Below are 20551 nucleotides of genomic sequence, written 5' to 3' on the forward strand. Positions count from 1 at the left end.
GACTATGCAGAGAAAAATGTACAAAGCGAGAGAACAAACTTTACTACGCCACACTCTCACCGAGCAGTCGGAGTACAGCAGCAAAACAAAAATGTATTCTACTGCTGTACGGGAAAATGTACTAGCTTTGGCTACCGTTTTGGCAAGAGCTGTAGTGATGCGTCGCTGTAGCGGGCTGTACGGCTTGTGCAAATGTAAATATATCGAAAAAAATGTAGTTTATCGGTACCGTTGGCATCTCTGTTTGGGACTGTGAATAAAAGGTGGAGCTAGTGTTCTGGGAAAATTGTTGGATCGATGTTTTTGAAGGAATTCCCTCAAAGTGTTATGTCTGTTAGTCTGTGCTATTGAGTCAATTTGTCAACTGATGTTATGGCATTTTGTGACGTCCCACTAATTAAATTATACCGTGCTATATAAAGTTCGACTGTACTCAATCGAACTTTATTCGCACAGCACACCGGTGACCAACTCGAGCGGTCGATCACCGAGGTCTATTGTCGACGCTGCACATTTGATGACGTGCAAGGCACATGGATACGGCGCAGCAAATTGTCACTCCAGGCGTCTAACGCTATGACCCTATGTACTATGTATCGATGTATGCATGGCAATCGTCATGCATATAAAAACTAAATCTTGAATAAAATAATTCATTCTAAGTAAGACAAACTTACATGGCAGACCGTGGCTCGTATCCGAGCAGTGATTACCAGCGGCACGAACCCGCACTTGTACAGTAGATCCGCGAATCCTAACAGCTCGTTCCGTTCTCGCGTGTGTTAAGTGAAAATGGAGATCTAAAGACCCAACTGATTAGTAGTGATCGCACAGCAACTGCCAATAACTCCAGAAGAACTTATACAAATAAAAGTGAGGAGTGCCAGTGGTGGAAAATTCGTCCAGTGTGCTAAGAAAAGTAACCAAAAGAATGAGAACTAGCCAAATTGTGAGATACGCCATTCCGTTAAACTACGACCAAGTGAATTAAGTGACCTGATGCTAAGTTACGACCAAGTCAACGAACCTTACTATTATCGAGAATGAGTACGTGACTATTAAGCATTAGCCAAGTTAACCGAGATTCAGCCGTCCGACCGCTACCCACTCAACCAGTGACAGTTAAAAAAATGGGGTCGCGTACAAGTAAAAATCCTACGGTAAGCGGAGATCCGCAAATAAATATAATAAATACGTTAGAGCAGCACGCGGTGTGGCAAGATGGCCAGGAGACTAAATATTGGATATTACTAACTATATGCAGTATACAATTAGCTTTTGTAATATACCAAGCCTACACAAAGTATGTGAAAAAACAAGCTTTCAAAAAGGCGAGGAAATCGCTCGTCAACCTAAACCAGGTCTAACTCTTTAGGAATGGATAAATACGAACAATTAAAAATATTGAACACGAACATAAAAAAGTCTCAATATAACAAAATCACCAATGAAACACTCCAAACTAAACTAGAATTGAGCGAAAAACTTAAAACTTCAGTAGAGGAATACTTAGAAGAAAATTACGACCTGATAGAACCGCAAACATTCGCTAAAATCGCGAAAAATACACGTGAATGGAATAGAGAAATAAAAGAGATTCTCACACGAAAATTTAAAGACAACAAACCAAAAGACGAACTAAAGATGGTGTCTGTATTGGAAGTTATTAAAACAGCCTCATCGTTAATCCCTGAGTACGATGGCAGTGCTGATAAATTAAATGCAACAGTAGCGGCTATAAAAGCCCTATCGCCTATCATTAACAACGATAATCGCGCCGCTGCGATTAATGTGATTTTATCGAAATTCTCGAATAAAGCTATAGCAGCCGTCGGAGAAAACCCGGAAACTCTAGACGTTATAATAGAAAAACTTAATGAAAAATGCAGAAAGCAACAACAGCCTGAGGTTGTCCAAGCAAAATTAAATGCTTTGAGACAGACAAGTGACCTCAATAAATTCACTGACCAAGTCGAGAAATTAACACTAGACTTGCAGAAGTGCTATTTGGCTGAAAACATCCCCTTGGATGCAGCCGTTAGATTTGCAACAAAAGCAGGCATTAAAGCTTTGGCCAATGGAGTTCGAGATTCTGAAACCAGACTTCTGATAAAGGCAGGCAAATTTGAAAACTTGGATGCTGCCATTGGAAAAGTGCATGAGAATCAGCACGAGACTGAAGTCAGTGTATTGTACTTTAAAAACCACAATCAAGGAAATCCAAGAGGTAGAAATAACTACCGAGGCCGATCGAACAGAGGACAAGTCAACTCTTCCAGAGGCCGATCTAATATTTATAGTGGATATCAAAACCGCCCTTTCAATCAAAATAACTACAATTATCGGGGACACCAAAATGGAAATAGAGGCCGCGGAATCCAGAATCACCGCGGACAAAGTTACACACGGGGTGGAAATACTCGTCAACATAATCAAATATATTACAACGATGCGGAAAACTGGCAAGGCCCTCAACAGCCACAGCAGCAGCAGCAGCAGAATCAACATGCTCAGCATGTTGGGGGTATAAGCAACCCGCAAGAACAACAACAGCAAACACAACAAGCAGTCCCATTATCCCAAATAAGGAACCATTGACCAGATACATTTTCAATATTCATACCAAACCAACTAATTTTATCAATTTAAAACCAAAAATTTCAAATTATACTTGTACATTTTTGATAGATACGGGAGCAGAGATATCGATTCTGAAACCCAATAAATTAAACCAAGACGAATTTATCACAATAACTGACAAATGCTTGATTACGGGAATAAACAATAGCAAAACTGAAACTAAAGGTTCTATGACTACAGAACTGTATACTAGCGATGGTGTATCGCTATTACATAAATTTCATATAGTGAATGACGAATTTCCAATTCCGACAGATGGTATTTTAGGTCGAGACTTTCTCACCAAATATCATTGTAATATTGATTATGACACTTGGACATTAACATGCGCTACTAGCCTTGGTCCAATTGAAATAATAATTGAAGACACTTGTGAAGATACAATTGTCCTACCACCTCGCTGTGAGGTTTATAGACAAATAAATACGAAGAGCACCAAAGAAGATAACGTTTTACTGTCATGTGAAGTTCAACCCGGAGTATTTTGCGGAAACGCTATCGTTAATTCAGAACATGCAATAGCTAAATTCATTAACACAACAAATAAAGCAGTAATAATTGATAAAAATTTTACTAAACAGATAATCCCTCTACAACAATATATAATGTATACGTTCAAAGAGGTTGACCAGGAAAACCGAAATACAAATCTCATGAAAGAATTAAATATTGATGGTGTAAATGCTGAAGCCAAAGGCAAATTAATAGAATTATGCAAAAAATTTAATAATATTTTCTCTTTGCAAGGTGATATGCTAACCTGCAATAACTTTTATAAACAAAATATAAATATTACCGACAACACACCAGTATACATAAAAAACTACAGAACTCCTGAAGTTCACAGAGCTGAAATAACGAAACAAGTTAATGATTTACTCGAGAAAGGAATTATTCAAGACTCCACGTCACCTTATAACACACCAATTTTGTTAGTACCGAAAAAATCCAATACTAAAGATCAAAAGCATCGTTTAGTCTGTGATTTTCGTCAACTTAACAAAAAAATTATAGCCGACAAATTTCCTCTAACTAGAATAGATGATATTCTGGACCAACTTGGGAGAGCGAAATATTTTTCGACTCTTGATTTGATGTCAGGATTTCATCAAATCGAACTAGACAAAAACTCAAAAAAGTTAACAGCCTTCTCCACACATCAAGGGCATTATGAGTTTAACAGACTTCCATTTGGACTGTCAATCTCGCCCAATAGTTTTCAAAGGATGATGACTATAGCTTTAAGCGGTCTTCCTCCGGAATGTGCTTTTCTGTACATCGATGATATTATTGCCATTGGATGTTCTATTGACCACCATTTGAAAAATTTAGAAAGAGTGTTCACCAAACTCCAACAATTTAATCTCAAGCTAAATCCTGCTAAATGTCATTTCTTCTGTGCAGATGTTACTTATTTAGGACATCATATATCCGCCGAAGGAATTCAACCTGACAAGGCAAAATTCTCCGTGATTGAAAAATATCCGGTACCCCAAAATGCGGACGAAGTACGACGTTTTGTCGCATTTTGTAATTATTACAGAAGGTTCATACCTTACTTTTCTGATATAACCGCTCCATTGAATGCAATTCTGAAAAAGAATGCAGTCTTCAAGTGGAGTGAAGAGTGTAAAAATGCGTTTGAAAAATTAAAACAAGAGCTTATGTCACCAAGAATTTTACAATTTCCGGACTTCAATAAACAATTTATTTTAAGCACAGACGCATCTAAATTAGCATGCGGAGCTGTATTATCTCAATTACATGGCGATGCTGCACTACCTGTTGCATACGCTAGTAGAATGTTCACCAAAGGAGAAAGTAATAAGTCTACTATAGAACAAGAATTAACAGCCATCCACTGGGCAATCAAACATTTTCGACCATATTTATATGGAAGACGCTTTTTAGTGAAAACTGATCACCGACCTCTTATATATTTATTTTCGATGAAAGAACCATCCTCCAAATTAACAAGGATGAGAACGGATTTAGAAGACTTCTCATTTGATATCGAATACGTGAAAGGCAAAAATAATACGGTACCTGATGCTCTTTCACGCGTAACTATCAATTCTGAAGTACTACTTGTCTTGCCAGTTCAAACTAGGTCTAGAACTGGGAAAATCGACCAAAACAAAATAACAGTTGATAATGCTACTGAGACTGATCACCTCAGGGCTTATGAATCTGTCAACAATATAGACGCTTTCAGTTTACCAAAATTGGTCTTTGAAATGCGCCATTCGATAATATCAATAAAAATCACATCAAAAACAAAGAAAAAAGAGTTAGCATCAGTGCAACTTACTTACAAAAAAAATGTTATAGATGTCCAAAATGCGTTAAAGCAAATAAATGAAATGGCCAAGAAAATGTCAATAAAGAAACTAGCGCTAGAATTAAGCAGCATTATATTCAAAAAAATGAACGTTCAAAAATTTAAAGAAAGCTGCAACGAAACATTAAAAGACGTCTGTATAATACTATATAAAAAAGCTGCAGTGATAAAAAATAAAATAGATATTCAAAACATCATAGCTGAAAACCACAATACTCTCTTGGGAGGACATGTAGGTATAAATAAACTATTGATGAAATTACGAAGAAACTATTATTGGACGAATATGAAGTCCACAATAACCAATTATGTCAAACAATGCATTCTATGTAAACAAAATAAACACAAAATGAAAACAAGTGAAAAATTTATTCACACAACAACACCTGCTAAAGTGTTCGATTTGATATCAATCGACACGGTAGGTCCATTTACCAAAACAAATAATGGAAATCGTTATGCACTCACTTTGCAATGCGATTTATCCAAATATGTAATTATCACACCTTTAGTGGATAAGCAAGCTATAACAGTAGCGAAAGCATTCATCGAAAGTTTTGTACTTATATACGGTTGTCCATCTGCAATAAAAACAGATATGGGAACTGAGTATAAGAATGAAATTTTTGAAAATGTATGTAAAATATTAAAAATAGATCATAACTTTGCAACTGCTTACCATCCTCAAACAGTTGGTAGCTTAGAACGAAATCATCGTTTTCTTAATGAATACTTAAGACATTTCATTAATGAAGAGCGCAATGATTGGGACTCATTTATTTCATACTATGCCTTTTGTTACAATACTTCACCCCATTCAGATATAAAATTTGCTCCTTTTGAACTTGTATTTGGAAAACCAGTTAACTTTCCATTATATTTGAAAAATGCAGACACTATAGATCCAGTCTACAATCATGAACATTATTATTCGGAACTAAAATTCAAAATTCAACAAACAGTTTCCAAAGCTCGAGGATTACTAAATAAAAACAAAGTTATGAGAATAAAAGATCAAGCCGATCAAACAAATCCATTAAATGTAAAAATTAACGACAAAGTTTGGTTAAAAATAGAGAACAGAAGGAAATTAGATCCAGTATATTCAGGTCCATTTATTATAAAAAACATCCTACATCCCAACATTGTAATAGAACATTGTGAGACAAAAGAAGAACAAACTGTGCATAAAAATAGAGTGATTAAATAACCACAAATCTAATTTTATTATGATTTGATAAGACTACTGTGGTTACCTTAAATTAACAAAATTAGAATAAGCCTAACCAGCAGCATGATACTAGCTCAAAAAAACAAGAAACTGAGTGAAACGGTAAAAACATTAAGCCTGCCAATGCGTATCATTAGTGGTAAGACCTTGAAAACAACTAAAACCTACAAAATATTATATACAGAAAATCATATATTTTCATCCTCGTAAAAGGAAGGGAACGATTGCATTACTTTCAGCACTTGCCGAGAAGTGCAAAATTTAATTATTTAGAAACAAAAAAAAAGTAAAAAAAAGAAGAAAAGAAGAAAAAATGGAAAAAAAATATTATAAAACTAAGATATGATTTTATAGGCATCTGGAGTGTATAAAATGATTTCACCTGAAGTCTCATCATTTTCTGTAGGGGATAGGTGTGACGTCCCACTAATTAAATTATACCGTGCTATATAAAGTTCGACTGTACTCAATCGAACTTTATTCGCACAGCACACCGGTGACCAACTCGAGCGGTCGATCACCGAGGTCTATTGTCGACGCTGCACATTTGATGACGTGCAAGGCACATGGATACGGCGCAGCAAATTGTCACTCCAGGCGTCTAACGCTATGACCCTATGTACTATGTATCGATGTATGCATGGCAATCGTCATGCATATAAAAACTAAATCTTGAATAAAATAATTCATTCTAAGTAAGACAAACTTACAATTTAATTAGCAAGGGACTGGAAGGTGAAGTATATTTTTCAATATTAGGAGCCATAGTACTCAAGGGAGAGCAAGGAGTTTGGAAAAGCGTGGAAGGGTCATATGAGCAAGCTTAGAGTTTACCGGCGACTTAACCCATTGTCTGCTACCGTAGGAGTCAGGATCTTTTGGAATTAGAAATGCGAATCACCTGAGTCTATGGCATGTCCGGACAAGCGTAAAGTAACTTCTTACTTCATGCTGTCGGAACCGACGGTCGCGCGTTTTTTGAGAAGGACCAATAAGCATGCTGTCAACATTCACTTTGAGAGAAAATTCCGGACAAATCGTAACTCGCTGAGAATGGATGTTAACATTTTATTAAAGAGAAAAGTTTTCTCTTTCGTCTGTTGCTGTGATTTTTAATCGGTGATCAATTGAAAAACAGCGAACCGAGAAAAACGCTGTTCAAGATTTATATTTTCATTGAGCCATATGGATGGGACAACCATGTTTTGGTATTTTTTCGATATTTTTTAAACAACCCTGGCAATCTTAATTATGCATCGTGATTCAGTGGTGATACAGAATACAAACCAACATTTTCGACAAAAATCCGTACGGGACTCTTATGCTTTTATGGGTAGTATAAAGGCTTCCGTGTAAAGTTCTAGTTAGAATAGGTTTTGTCACTGGATCCGGAATACTAACTAAATCGAGCAAGAATTCATGGTTCCTTTTCCGGCTTGCATGTATTTCGATTTTTTTAAAGTTAAAAATGGAGTTTTCCCATTAAGCTAATAGTGCAATTGAAATGGATAGATGAATTATTAGTACTACGCCAGCAATACAGCAGATTATCAACGGAAAATCAGATGGAAGACGAAATGCCCTGCAGAAATAAGAGAAAAACTGCACTACTATCTAGAATAAAACAAAATGGCGTAGTACTGCTACAGGAAATATGGGAGAAACATGGAAGAAAATTTCAGGATAGCAAAGTACGGGATGGAATCGAATACGAGGACAGCAGGATATGGCGGAGTAGCAAGATTAATTAGAGAAGAGGTTCGAAACAAAAAAGTTGACAAAAGTACTTCTTGCCAGTCGAAGTGATAGCAGTAAAAATAACAATTTTGAACTATCATTTATTTTACCACCAGACCACGATCTGATGCAGTAAGTGAAGGAGCTGTTTGATGCCTGATGCAATAGAAGATATCAATCGAGAAATTGGAATGGTCACCACGAAAAATGGAAACGATGCAACTCATACATGCCTGATCACTACAGACTTAAGAAGTTAAGCAGTAGACGTCACTTCAGTAACAATGGGAACCAATATGCGGTAGAACACTGGGAATGAGAACTACAAAACAAAAAAATTAAATTAACGGCTCAAAAACAGTAAACAATTATATAATTAATGATTCAATCGACGTCGGTTTTTCGTTGGAATGTCTTCGGTGTTACAAGCTTCTGTTTTTGGTTTGTATATGGGAATGCAATTTTATCGTTTATTGCTATACCGTATACCATCACCGTAGGAAAGGAAATTTATTCTGTTTGTTTAACCCACTTTCGTTCATCCCATTTCAGCAATGTCAAATTAATTACATCCCGCAGAACGACCCAATGTTTTCCACCCATTTTCCCTCCCACAATAACAATAATTATTATTACAATAATAGCGCGACGCTGCTTCCAGAGGAAAAAGCAATCTACCGTTACGAGTGGGAAATTCTCATGACCGAATGATTAATTTTATCGTCCCATCATCGATCACGTAGAATTGCTGGAGCGAATCGAGCGTGGCTACCCCTCTCAGCACAACTTTACACTCAGGCGAACAAATGGTTTTATGTGGTTTTTAAATCTTACGATCAATTCAAAAAACCATTCCTGAAAAAGAGAACCGTGCGCATTTATTTGTGCGACAATGACAAATTTTACAATATCATCGAACTGAAATTTCCCGCTACCTATCGATAATTCGGATACACTATTGACACCTACGCCCATAAACCTGCCACAATCGGACCGTGACTCGATAAAATCTGTATCAATGTCCTGCCCTGGAAAAGTTTTCCTCCGGAAAAGCGTGACTTCCAGACATTATTGCCATAGAAACAAGGAAACAAGCAAAACTTTTAGCCAAATTAATACAGAAACGAAAGCAATGAAGACAACGATGAAAAGCTACGGTACATCATTTCAATTCCATCGCCCAACAACCTGTCCAACTCTCGTCATTACCTTCTCGCCGACATCCTCTAACCGACTGAGGAAGCTGGAAAATATACCCGCCAGCTCACAGCAGGAAGAGGAGTAGGAGGAGGAGCGGCAGGAGAAGACAGCAACATCTGCCATGATACTGGTGAATTAATCACCAAGTTTCCGGGCGCTGATCAGCACCAATGTTCTCATTTGGGCTAATGTCGAAGATGCTAAAATGGAGCGGAAGACCGGAACAGTTTGACACCGAGTTGGATGGGGTTCAGATTTCACACATCATTGCCCATCCTACCCGGCCCTGTCGTTGGTTTCGATGGGCGTTTTGTTGGGTGGGAGACTCGCAGTGTGACGACTAGAATGGCGATGGTGACGGGACTTAGCAGGGTTTTATGAAATCTTTTGCGATATGTAATGTGACGGTGAAAGTTTTTGAATTTGGGGTCTTCTGCTGGACTGTTGTTGGGACAATGTGTGAAGTGAACGTTTTTTGCCGCTGATGGTTCCGACTATCAGATGGGAAGGTGTACTATATTTTGTTATAGACGGCCTCAGCCCGTCGGTAAGGTGAGGGGGATAATGACCTGGCGGTTGAGTTGAGAGTGTACGGCTCTTATGTCATCGTACGTTCGAGCCCTACTCAAGAAGAATTCTAGAGAAAATTTAGAATAGGACGTAAGTAACAATGAGAGATTCTCTTTGGGGTCTTTCTCTTCTGTTCATGACTCGGCCATTTCAACATTTACTACTCTACTCTTTGCATAATATTCTAGTAAAAACCGTCGGCTTTCGATATGTACTGGAAAATTAGTGCAAAGTGTTGTAATGACGTCGTGATAAACGAAAGAGAAAGTAAACAAAGAGAGGATCTCAATGTTACTTACGTCCTTTTGAAAATTTTCTCTAGTGTAGAGAAGTACGGGAGAGGTATTTGAAAGTAGCTGAGAGAAATAGGTATATAGAGAGTAACTTGGGCGAGAGGTGAGTCGAGGTCGCTATTACGAGTTAGTTAGAAACGAACTGTGAAACCGATCGGTCGAATAAATTACTCTGCAACGACTAAACAACCGAGTGTTTAAAATACCGAAAGAAATACCGCGTTTGAGGATTCTACAATTTGGCGCAGTCGGTAGGATCTATAGTGAGTAATTTATTTAAAATTTGGTTGAAAAATATTTCAGTGCTAATAGAAAGCAAGCGTGTGTTATTCTATTTTATTGCTTTGCCTGATTGCATTCTTTATTCGTGATCTTAGTTGGGTTTTATCTTGATCCGTGTAACATTTTCGTTAAGGCGTGGACGGCCAGGTTTTTCTCTTTAAATTATTGTGAAATTTCGATAATTATTAATCGGATGCGTTGGTTTGGGTAGCCATTTTGTGCAAACGAAAGAAAATTTGCAGGATAAACAACAGCAATCGAAACGCGACAAGCGAGGCCGGTTTCATAACCGAAGCGCACCACCACAATGCTAATCCAGTTTTATTTAACTGCATAGCGCAAGCTTCATAGCTAAATGGCACTACCACATTGCTAGTCCAGTCCTCATTCGGACTGAAGAGCGAGAAGCGAGACCGGTTTTAACCGAAGCGCACCACCACTATGCTAGTCCAGTTTTATTTAACTGTAGAGCACAACCTTCATAACTAAATGGCGCAACTACGTTGCTAGTCCAGTCCTTATTCGGACTGAAGAGCGAGAAGCGAGGCCAGTTTTAACCGAAGCACACTACTACTATGCTAGGCCAGTTTTTTTTTACCTGTAGAGCGATATCTGAGACCGGCGCCCCTAGCCGTAGCGCACAAGAGCGAATCCGTTTATAGCCGAAGCACAACTACACGCATGCTTAACTGGGCGAGGTGGATTAGAAAAAGTAAACGAAAACTACCGCACAGTTTCACTAGAATGAAATATGAAGCTCATCTGTGTGCTGAGAGACACACTTAAAATGCGATGAAAGCGTTCTTTGAGGAAAAAAAAATCATTTAGATTGTTTTGTACATAGCAACGAAAGTACGCTGCAGTTGCAGGCTGTTTGATTCGCGTAGTGGAAATTCGAGCGACAAATCAAATTCTAATTTTGCAGTACTTATTCGACCACGCAGTTTCAAACTGTAAGTTAATTAAAGTTCTTGAAGGTTCTAAAGGGAATATAATTAATAATAGTGTCGAATTCAAAAGAAAAATATATTCTTTCGTAAACCGCCTGAAGAAAAAAAAACGCGTTTTAATAAAAAAAAAAACGTTTGCACTTGTTTGTTCACAGATCAGTATGGATGAGATAAACCGTAACTTACTACCCGTATTCAACCACAGTGTTGATGCACAAGACTTGCGTCGCGAATGGGAGGAATGGCACAGAGCATTCGAGTTAATGTTGGAGCTCAAAAATGTGGAGTCCCAGCACCGTAAATTGGTACTGTTGCTAACGTGTGGAGGCAGAGATCTTCAGCGTATTTTCTACAATCTTCGACCAACACCAGATGAAATTTATCCAGAGGCAGTGAAAGTCCCGCTGGCTCCGATTGAAGTGCCGGAATACCATAACGCAGTTAAAAGGTTGAGCAAGTTCTTCATCGGAAAGCGGAACGAACGTGTGGAACTCGAGTTGTTTCGTTCGCTAAAGCAAGATTGTGATGAGTCATTTAATCAATTCATCTTGCGATTGCGCGCTCAAGCCGCGCGATGTGAATTCCTGGAGCGAGAGGAGAAAGAACTATTGCAGCAGGTCACAATGGGAGCCCGCGACGAGCGAGTGCGAGACAAGGGGCTCGAAGACGTAATGGGTCTTGACGATCTCATTAATTACGCTATCAACAGAGAAGTTCTACTCAAGCAAAAAGCTAAAAATAAGCCATTTAACGAATCGTCGTCATCCATTGTTGGAGCACTAAGAGAGAAGAAACCTTCACCTACTTCGTATGGGAAACAAGCACCCAATAGAATCGGCGTAAGGCGTCAACACGAGACGTATCACCGCAGTATCGAATGCAACAGATGCGGATCACGACGACATAGGAGTGAGGCAGATTGCTATGCCCGAAAAGCTCGGTGCAACACATGCGGAAAAATTGGACATTTTTCAAGAAAATGTAAGAGCGGTAGCAACATTCAAATACGCAATGCACGATACAGTCGCAATCGTACACCGATGGAAACGAATACACTTCAAAATTCGCCCACATGGAAGGAAGAATTACCAAATCGACCTAAGTTAGATGATATTGCCGAGGTACAGTAATCTGAAATTTTTTGTTCATTGTTTTTTTTTATCTTTCTCCGAATTATTATTTTTTTTTTTACGTTGGGTAATATTTGAGGGTTTGTAGAATCCTAAAGAAATAAATGAATTTTGTTTGAAGTCGATAAACAAAGAAACGTTTTGTTTTTTTTCTTCCTTACATTGGATAGGTTAACGTACATGTTCCGAATGATGGTACGATCACTTGCAAGATCGACACGCTCCCTGTAGTATTTTTGATCGACTCCGGTGCAGCCATCAATACAGTGACAGAAAGCATTTGGAATGAGCTTATAGACAGTAAAGCTATTATTCATAAGAAAAAATTCCAATGCGACCGACAGTTTACGGCATATGCTAGTAATAGACCACTACGTGTCATGGCGCTGTTTGAAGGATGGATTTCAGTGAGTGACGATAAACCAAAAAATTATGCTGAATTCTTCGTGATAGAAGGAGCCAGTAAGTCCTTACTAAGCAAAGCGACAGCTGAGGAACTGAAGGTATTGAAAGTAGGCCTCGAAGTTCAGAATGTTGAAGTTAGTCAGCCTTTTCCGAAGTTTCCAAACATGCAGGTCAAATTATCAATTGACAAGACGATCACTCCAAGAAAGCTTGCGTATTTGAGAGTTCCCGAGCCTATGAAAGAAAAGGTAGACAAAAAAATTGTTGAAATGCTGAGTAATGACATTATTGAACGGGCTGTTGGTCCTCCGGATTGGATCTCCCCTATGGTCGTCGTTCCAAAGGGTAGAGACGACATACGCCTGTGCATCAATATGAAATTCCCTAATGAAGCAATTCAGCGGGAGCATTATCCGTTACCAGTCATCGAAACTTTTCTGAACAAGTTGAGAGGGGCAACCTGGTTTTCTAAATTAGACATAACCTCTGCCTTTCATCACATAGAATTGCATCCTGATTCACGAGGCATTACCACATTTATGACTGACAGAGGGCTTATGCGCTTCAAAAGGTTGATGTTCGGGATAAATTGTGCCCCGGAGATTTTCCAGAGAATAATGACGGAAATGCTAGCAGGTATAGATGGTGTCATTGTGTACCTAGATGACATTGTTGTAGCAGGCCAAACACGAGAGGATCATGATTTGCGATTGAAGCAGGTGCTGAGTGTGTTAAAAGAAAATAATGCAAAATTAAACACCAGCAAATGCCTGATTGGAGTGAATGAATTGGAAATTTTGGGGTTCAAAGTAAGCGCTACGGGAATAAGCCCATCGGACGATAAAGTGTTGGCCATCAGAAATTTCCGAAAGCCAGAAACTAAAGAACAAGTGAGGAGTTTCTTAGGTCTAGTTAATTTTGTTGGTCACTTTATTCCTATGTTGTCAACGAGAACTGAACCACTTCGTCAATTCATTCGAGGTGATGTGGCGACATTCGGAAAAGAACAGAAGGATGCGTTTGATGATCTACGAGAAGAGCTATCTAAAAATGTCAGGAAGCTAGGATTCTTCGATCCGAAAGATACTACACAACTCTTTGTAGATGCTTCACCGGTCGGCTTGGGCGCGGTTCTAGTTCAGAGAGATACTTCAGAGATCCCGAGAATAGTGAGTTTCGCTTCAAAGGGCTTAACAGCATCGGAAAGAGTATACCCACAAACGCAACGAGAGGCGCTGGCCGTTGTCTGGGCAGTAGAACGGTTCTACTTGTACCTTTTTGGCATCAAGTTTACCATCTTCACGGACCATAAAACATTGGAATATATATACGGCGGGAACCATCGGGAAAGCAAACGTGCCTGTACGCGAGCTGAAGGTTGGGCTCTTCGTCTTCAACCTTACGACTTCGAGATTAAGCATATTCCGGGTTCAACCAACATCTCCGATATCCTGTCTCGATTGTGCTGCCAAGAAGATAAGCCTTTTGATGACAACGCTGAACACTATCTCTGCGCTATCGGAGAAGGACCAGTGGCCATAACTCTTGACGCAATTCGGCAAGCGACAAAACAGGACGAGATTCTGGAGGCCGTTTCGCAATCACTCGAGACTGATGAATGGCAGACTCAGTTGATTCATTATCAGGCATTTAAAAAAGAACTGGGAAACGTAGGTGGCATAATCGTTCGAGACGATCGAATAGTACTCCCTACAATACTGAGACATAGGGCTCTAGACATCGCTCACCGTGGACACCCCGGAGTAGTCACCATGCGGAGATACCTCAGGGAGAAGGTTTGGTGGCCATACATGGACCGAGATATTGTTGAGAAAATCCAAGAATGTGCTGGTTGTGCATCGGTAAGCTCTCAAGGACCTCCAGAGCCAATGCATCGAAAGGAGATGCCGGAAAGAGCATGGCAAGACATCGCAATTGATTTCTTTTCGGCAAAAGAATGCGCTACCTTTCTTGTCGTGGTTGACTACTTTAGTCGATTTATTAAGGTAATAGAAATGAAAACCACAACCGCGGCCAAAACAATAGAGGCCTTGGAGAAAGTATTTGAGGAACAAACGTACCCGGAAACCATACGAAGTGACAATGGCCCACCATTTGCAAGCGAAGAGTTCTCTAAATATTGCACATCAAAAAATATTCGATTGGTGCGAACCATCCCATACTGGCCTCAAATGAACGGGCTGGTAGAGCGCCAGAATCAAGGGATACTCAGAGCACTGCGTATAGCGAAAGCCACGAACTCAGACTGGAGGAAGGCTGTGAAAAACTATGTCCACATGTATAACACATCCCCGAATTCGATGACCGGAAAAGCGCCTATGGAATTGATGACAGGTCGCCCGGTGAAAGATCTTTTGCCCTCGCTGAGGACCGACCCAAGCTGGGGTTGTGAAGACGGAGTTCGAGAAAGCGATGCAATCAAGAAATTGAAAGGCAAAATTGATGCTGATCAACGTCGACACGCAGTAGCTTCGGATATAAAAGTAGGAGATATTGTTCTTCTTCGAAATTACGATTCGGGAAAACTGGAACCTAAATTTACATTGAAAAGGTTCACAGTTGTGGAAAGAAAAGGAAACGACACCATCGTTGTGAACGAAGAAGGCTTATCCCTCCGTCGATGTGTTACACACTTGAAAAAGTTGCCATTACAAGGCGAACCCAAGGAGGCACTAACCACTGACAACCCGTTAGAACCAACTTCGACACCAACACTGTCTAATTCTAATACACCTTTACAATCCCCTACAGGTATTATCCACTATCCGGAACCAGTTCAAAGTATACTTCACATCTATATTCTTATTACTTCTTCGAATCTACTACAGGTACAAACCATCATCAGAAGGATCTGTCAGCTGATAGCACACCACTCAAGCTCCATGAATATAAGCGCAAGTCCTCCATCGATAAGCAAGAAGAGTCTGTGAAACGACCCGCTCGCATACGGAGGATACCACGTCGATACGTAGAACATTGATCAACCTGAGACTCACATGTAATTTTTTTTGTATCCTTCCTTTTAAAGATCAGTTCCTTATCTCGGAGTAGGACAGGGATGTAGAGAAGTACGGGAGAGGTATTTGAAAGTAGCTGAGAGAAATAGGTATATAGAGAGTAACTTGGGCGAGAGGTGAGTCGAGGTCGCTATTACGAGTTAGTTAGAAACGAACTGTGAAACCGATCGGTCGAATAAATTACTCTGCAACGACTAAACAACCGAGTGTTTAAAATACCGAAAGAAATACCGCGTTTGAGGATTCTACATCTAGAATTCTTTTTTTAGTGATTAGTAGGGTTATAGCAATGAGCCTGCAGCTGTAAATGTTTTGTTTTCATGTAGAATACATCTTACCTTTCCGTAGAGTGGTGAGCCGTTCCAACATTCCAACAGAAGTGTAGTGTTAGAAAATGAATATTAGTGGCTCCCGTTGTAATGAACGAAATAAATAATTTCAAGCACTTTTTGACAAGAAATTGTTATATCAGTCTTGCATTCAACATTAAAGTGTGCAATAATAAAAGATAAATTAGTTTAGAATTATAGCTAACACATACGAATGCAAAATGTAGGCATATAGCATTTTCGTTTTTACACAGTGCTACATCTGTGTAGTGTACAAAAACAAACATATTCAATGAATATTATTCATTGTACCAAAGTTTGAATGAATGTATCATCGACTACACTGGTGATGACCAACGTCAAAAACGAAAATGCCATTAGAAATCACCGTAGCCCAGTTTAGTAAACAGCAGACAGGTGCGTAGACGACTACTGATTGGGCCATAGCCACAGTCCAACTAACGAATTTGATTCGCTAGTTGGACCGACTGATAAATGTTAAAAACTCTCCAAAGAAGACGTTAGTAGTGTAAAAGAATGATAAATAGATTGTCAAAGCAAATTTGACATGAGATTTTGGCGATGCTTTTTAGTTGGAAAATGACCCAACTAGCGGAGGTCCTGTAGTCGACTACAGCTTTCCTGTCCATTCTGGAACCGGTTCGGAATCCTAAATGGATTCATCATGAATTCTAGCTCAAATGAAACAATCAATTCCAAAACCTAATGAGCTGGAATCAGTTGTTGCAATCTAGCAAGTATTTTAGCTAAATCCTTTTAGTATTCCTGAGCAATTCCAGAATAGTTTTGACTAGGTGTATGGATGTAATCCCATTGAGAAACCCGAAAAAATGTTACAAAATCGTCCAATACGTGTCCAACGATTGACTCTGTTAAACGGTTTGTTGGACATATTCTAACGTTTGTCCAACGAACGTCCTTCATTGGACGATTTTGAAATATTCTCATAAACTGTCTACTGTCAAATAGTGAACTATTCACCATCCTTTACGGATTTCTGAAATCCCGACTATTTTATTGTGTTACTTTAGAGATGAGTGATTGATTTAGTTAAATTTGATTATTTTTGAGAAATTAAAAAAATCTCTATTTATTTCATATATTGTATACAAAAGTATAGCTTTTAAAATTCACAATCCATTTTTATTTATCCAGAACAGTACTACAAGAAGTATCGTTCGGTCTTAACCAGAAATAATTGCTAGACCTATGATTTTTCTAGGATCACTATAAAACCACTTCAGCCAAAAGACAGACTATCAACAACTGTTTCTATGGCGTTTTTGCTTGACTCCGAAACTGAGTCAGGTTCTAACCCCACCCAGTGAGCAAATTTTCTGGCAGAGACTGCTCTGCTAGATTTCTGTACGTCTTGGTTTGGCAGCCCTGTCAGATTTCTGCGCGTATTCTCTCGGGTTAGTTGAGCTAGAGCGAACTCGGTTTCGCTCGCGTTTTCTGGCAAATTTTGACAGGAACCGAGCAAAACCCTGGCATAACTCGGACATAAACTGTGCAAAGATCCTGGCAATTCCTACCTGGTAGAATTTAGCACGAATCGAGCAAAACATCTGACAAAGATGTGGCAGGAAGCGTGCAGAGATCTTGGCCGTACATTTCTGGCTGGATTCGGGATAAAAGTGAGCAGCATCGGTTGGTTTAACCGCTTGTGTCGAAAACGGTTGTTGCATTTAAGCGAATTCGTTGCCAGAATTCTCGCATAAATCGCGCAAAATGCTCGCAGAAACTCCAGCATTAATTTCGCTTTGCTCAACTTTTGCTAACTTTCGCTTGCCACGCTGACCGGGCAACCGCTGTCAGTTTATACATTTTGACAGCAGTTGGGGTTAAAACTGACTCAGTTTCGCTTCAAGCAAAAACGACATAAGACAAACGCTATCTAGATCCAAAAATGAAAATGTGAACAATTGTTTCCTGCTGATTTTGCTTTCTAGATCTCAGTGCGTTGTTTTTTGAAAATGCAATAAAACTGCGGTTGTGACTTTAGTACACGCTGCATCCACCGTATTTACTATGTTTACGTATAATCGAGGATCACCTTTGGTTCGTAGAACTTCAACATGAAAGATAAGCGTGTTCTGATAACAAACGTACAATTGCTTCTACAACAATAGTTTAAACACTGTACAATAATGCACAAATCATCCTCGAATACCGTATATTGTATATCTGATATGGAGAAATAAAAATAGAAAAAAACTGTTTCATTGGAAATACAAAAGACGATTGGATTCATATTTAAGTTAAACTCAGTGGCGGACCCGGGGGGAGGGTCCTGGGGGTCCGGACCCCCTCCGAAATTATTTTACTTGTTGAGAAATTTTAAATGAGTTTCAATTTTATATTAGTTTCAAACTCAAAATTATTCCAAACCAAATTTGACCAACAAAACTGAAATTCATTACATAGGATTATTATGTATTGCGAATTGCACAATCTTCATTTTAAAATCGAAATTTCGGACCCCTCCCGAAATTTTTTTCTGGATCCGCCTCTGGTTAAACTAAAGTTAAAATTGAAAGAACTTAATCCGTGTTTGAATAATTATCCAAAAATACATGTTTCTGACATTTTAGTTACATTTCTCTTCTAAACACGTCCTCTAATTCAGTCTCTTTCCAACCACCGAAAATATCTGTTACGATACTCAGTGTACTTTCTGCTCTTGCCCGAGTCCGCGCAAAGCGACCGACAAAACAGTTACTTTTATCTTGTCTGCTTTGTCTCAAGAACAAAGGAGGCTGCTTCAATTTTGCCCAGGCAGAGTTACAAACGAATAAACTGAACAACAACAAGTAGCTAGGGTACATTGTGTTAACAATAAACCACACATTGTATTTATGCTTGCCCTCATTAGTGAAGTTGACGAAGCAGCGAAGGTGGAATATTTTATGAAGATTAAAATGGAGCTTAGGTTTACGGAAGACCACTGTCTTCATTATCATCACTTGTGCAGTGCAGTGCTGATCTCATTCAACGCATTATGCCAAACAGAAAGATTTGTTTTACAGAACACCCTAAAATACGTTTTCAAACAGCGACAATGTTGAAATTAAGACTCCCGTAAGTATGGAAAATGACAATGCAGCGAAAGGTAACAGGACGCAATTCGCAGAAGTAGAATCTGTAAACCTGATGCTTGGAAAAACTCCTTCCCGGATATTTCTGACGGTGTTATTGCTGTGAGGATGTGCGTCGAAGGATCTATTCTCTCCCACTTGGCAACAGTCGTGATTCGCTAATTGGGCTACACCCTCTGTTCAATCTTCCTTCCTTCCAATTCTGTTTATTTTCTGTCGGCTTATTTCCGCTACGAGGCCAAACACCGACGCCAGAGAGGTGACACTCCCACTATCTGGACTGGATATCGACCCATCAACTCATGGACCGGGGACCAACGGCTTTACTTCTCTTCCAAAGGAAGGCGTGACCTCAGATTTTTCTCACCTCTGAAAAATCTCAACGACCTCGACTGGGATTGAACCCAGACCAACTGGGGTGGGTGGCTGTCACGCTTACCACCCAACCATCGGCGCCGTCTACTCTGTTCAACTAACGATTAGATTCACTAGTTCGACCTACTGACAGATGTGCCAAACTCTCTAAAAGAGACGTTAGTAGTCTAAATAGGGATCTTTAACTTGGAAAAATTGTGCCAGTTTTTCATATGTATTGGTAGCGGGTGTCCTTACGAGTACACTCATATCATTCTTAAACCTTAATTATTCTTTTATGATTTTTAAATTTAAAAAAACCAAATTAAACTCAACCAGCAAACTGACAGTTGTCCTACTAAATGACGTATCTGCAAATATCTCGTTCGCCTCATTGTTAACCGGGACAGCACCCCACACAGCATGATCTGGTACTTTGTCAATCCGCTAGCAACCTGCCATCCCAAGTTTCATCTGCAAACTATGGTAGATCTGATAAGGCAACCTATAGGGTCGTGCAAGTCGCATGGGTTTGGATGTGTTATTGTCCTAAAAGGAAACAAACTAAAAAATGTTTTTTCAATAGTTTCGGGCCAAAAAATTGAAAAAGGACTGAGATATTAACTCACGGTACTAATCTGCATCAGAATATGCCTTAACCCGCACACCCCTAAAGATCCCTATTCATCTGTTCACATCTCTAAATGTTGTAGCATCGATTGTCAAACTAAATTTGACATGACATTTTATCATTCAGTTGCTTTTTAGTTGGACAATGGTACAACTAGCAGAGGTCCAACAGTTGAAAATTGGAAAGCCTATCCAGCGACAATCGTATTTTCTCTGGTTCTAGACAATGGAACAACGTCGGAAGTAGTGCGCATTTTTCGTATAATGATGCGCTATAATGCGCACTACTTCCGACGTCGTGG

At 39.3% G+C, this 20551-nt stretch overlaps 1 protein-coding gene across 1 annotated transcript; it reads left to right on the top strand.

Annotated features, from left to right (window-relative positions):
- The first annotated feature begins 11405 nt into the window (after positions 1 to 11405).
- LOC131679549 (uncharacterized protein K02A2.6-like) lies at positions 11406 to 15780 on the top strand. Its single transcript, XM_058960289.1, has 3 exons — positions 11406 to 12365; positions 12545 to 15551; positions 15629 to 15780. Exons 1-3 carry the CDS (start codon positions 11406 to 11408, stop codon positions 15778 to 15780), a joined length of 4119 nt encoding a protein of 1372 aa, XP_058816272.1.
- Positions 15781 to 20551: the final 4771 nt, after the last annotated feature.

Source organism: Topomyia yanbarensis, chromosome 2 (assembly GCF_030247195.1).
Source record: "Topomyia yanbarensis strain Yona2022 chromosome 2, ASM3024719v1, whole genome shotgun sequence".
NCBI classification, from domain to species: Eukaryota; Metazoa; Arthropoda; class Insecta; order Diptera; family Culicidae; genus Topomyia; species Topomyia yanbarensis.

Excerpts from the sequence above, each read along its gene's own strand:
- LOC131679549 (XM_058960289.1), top strand. The coding sequence starts at position 11,406 with ATGGATGAGATAAACCGTAACTTACTACCCGTATTCAACCACAGTGTT. Across the intron at positions 12,366-12,544 it reads AGTTAGATGATATTGCCGAG|GTTAACGTACATGTTCCGAA; the intron begins GTACAGTAATCT and ends TACATTGGATAG. Across the intron at positions 15,552-15,628 it reads ACCTTTACAATCCCCTACAG|GTACAAACCATCATCAGAAG; the intron begins GTATTATCCACT and ends AATCTACTACAG.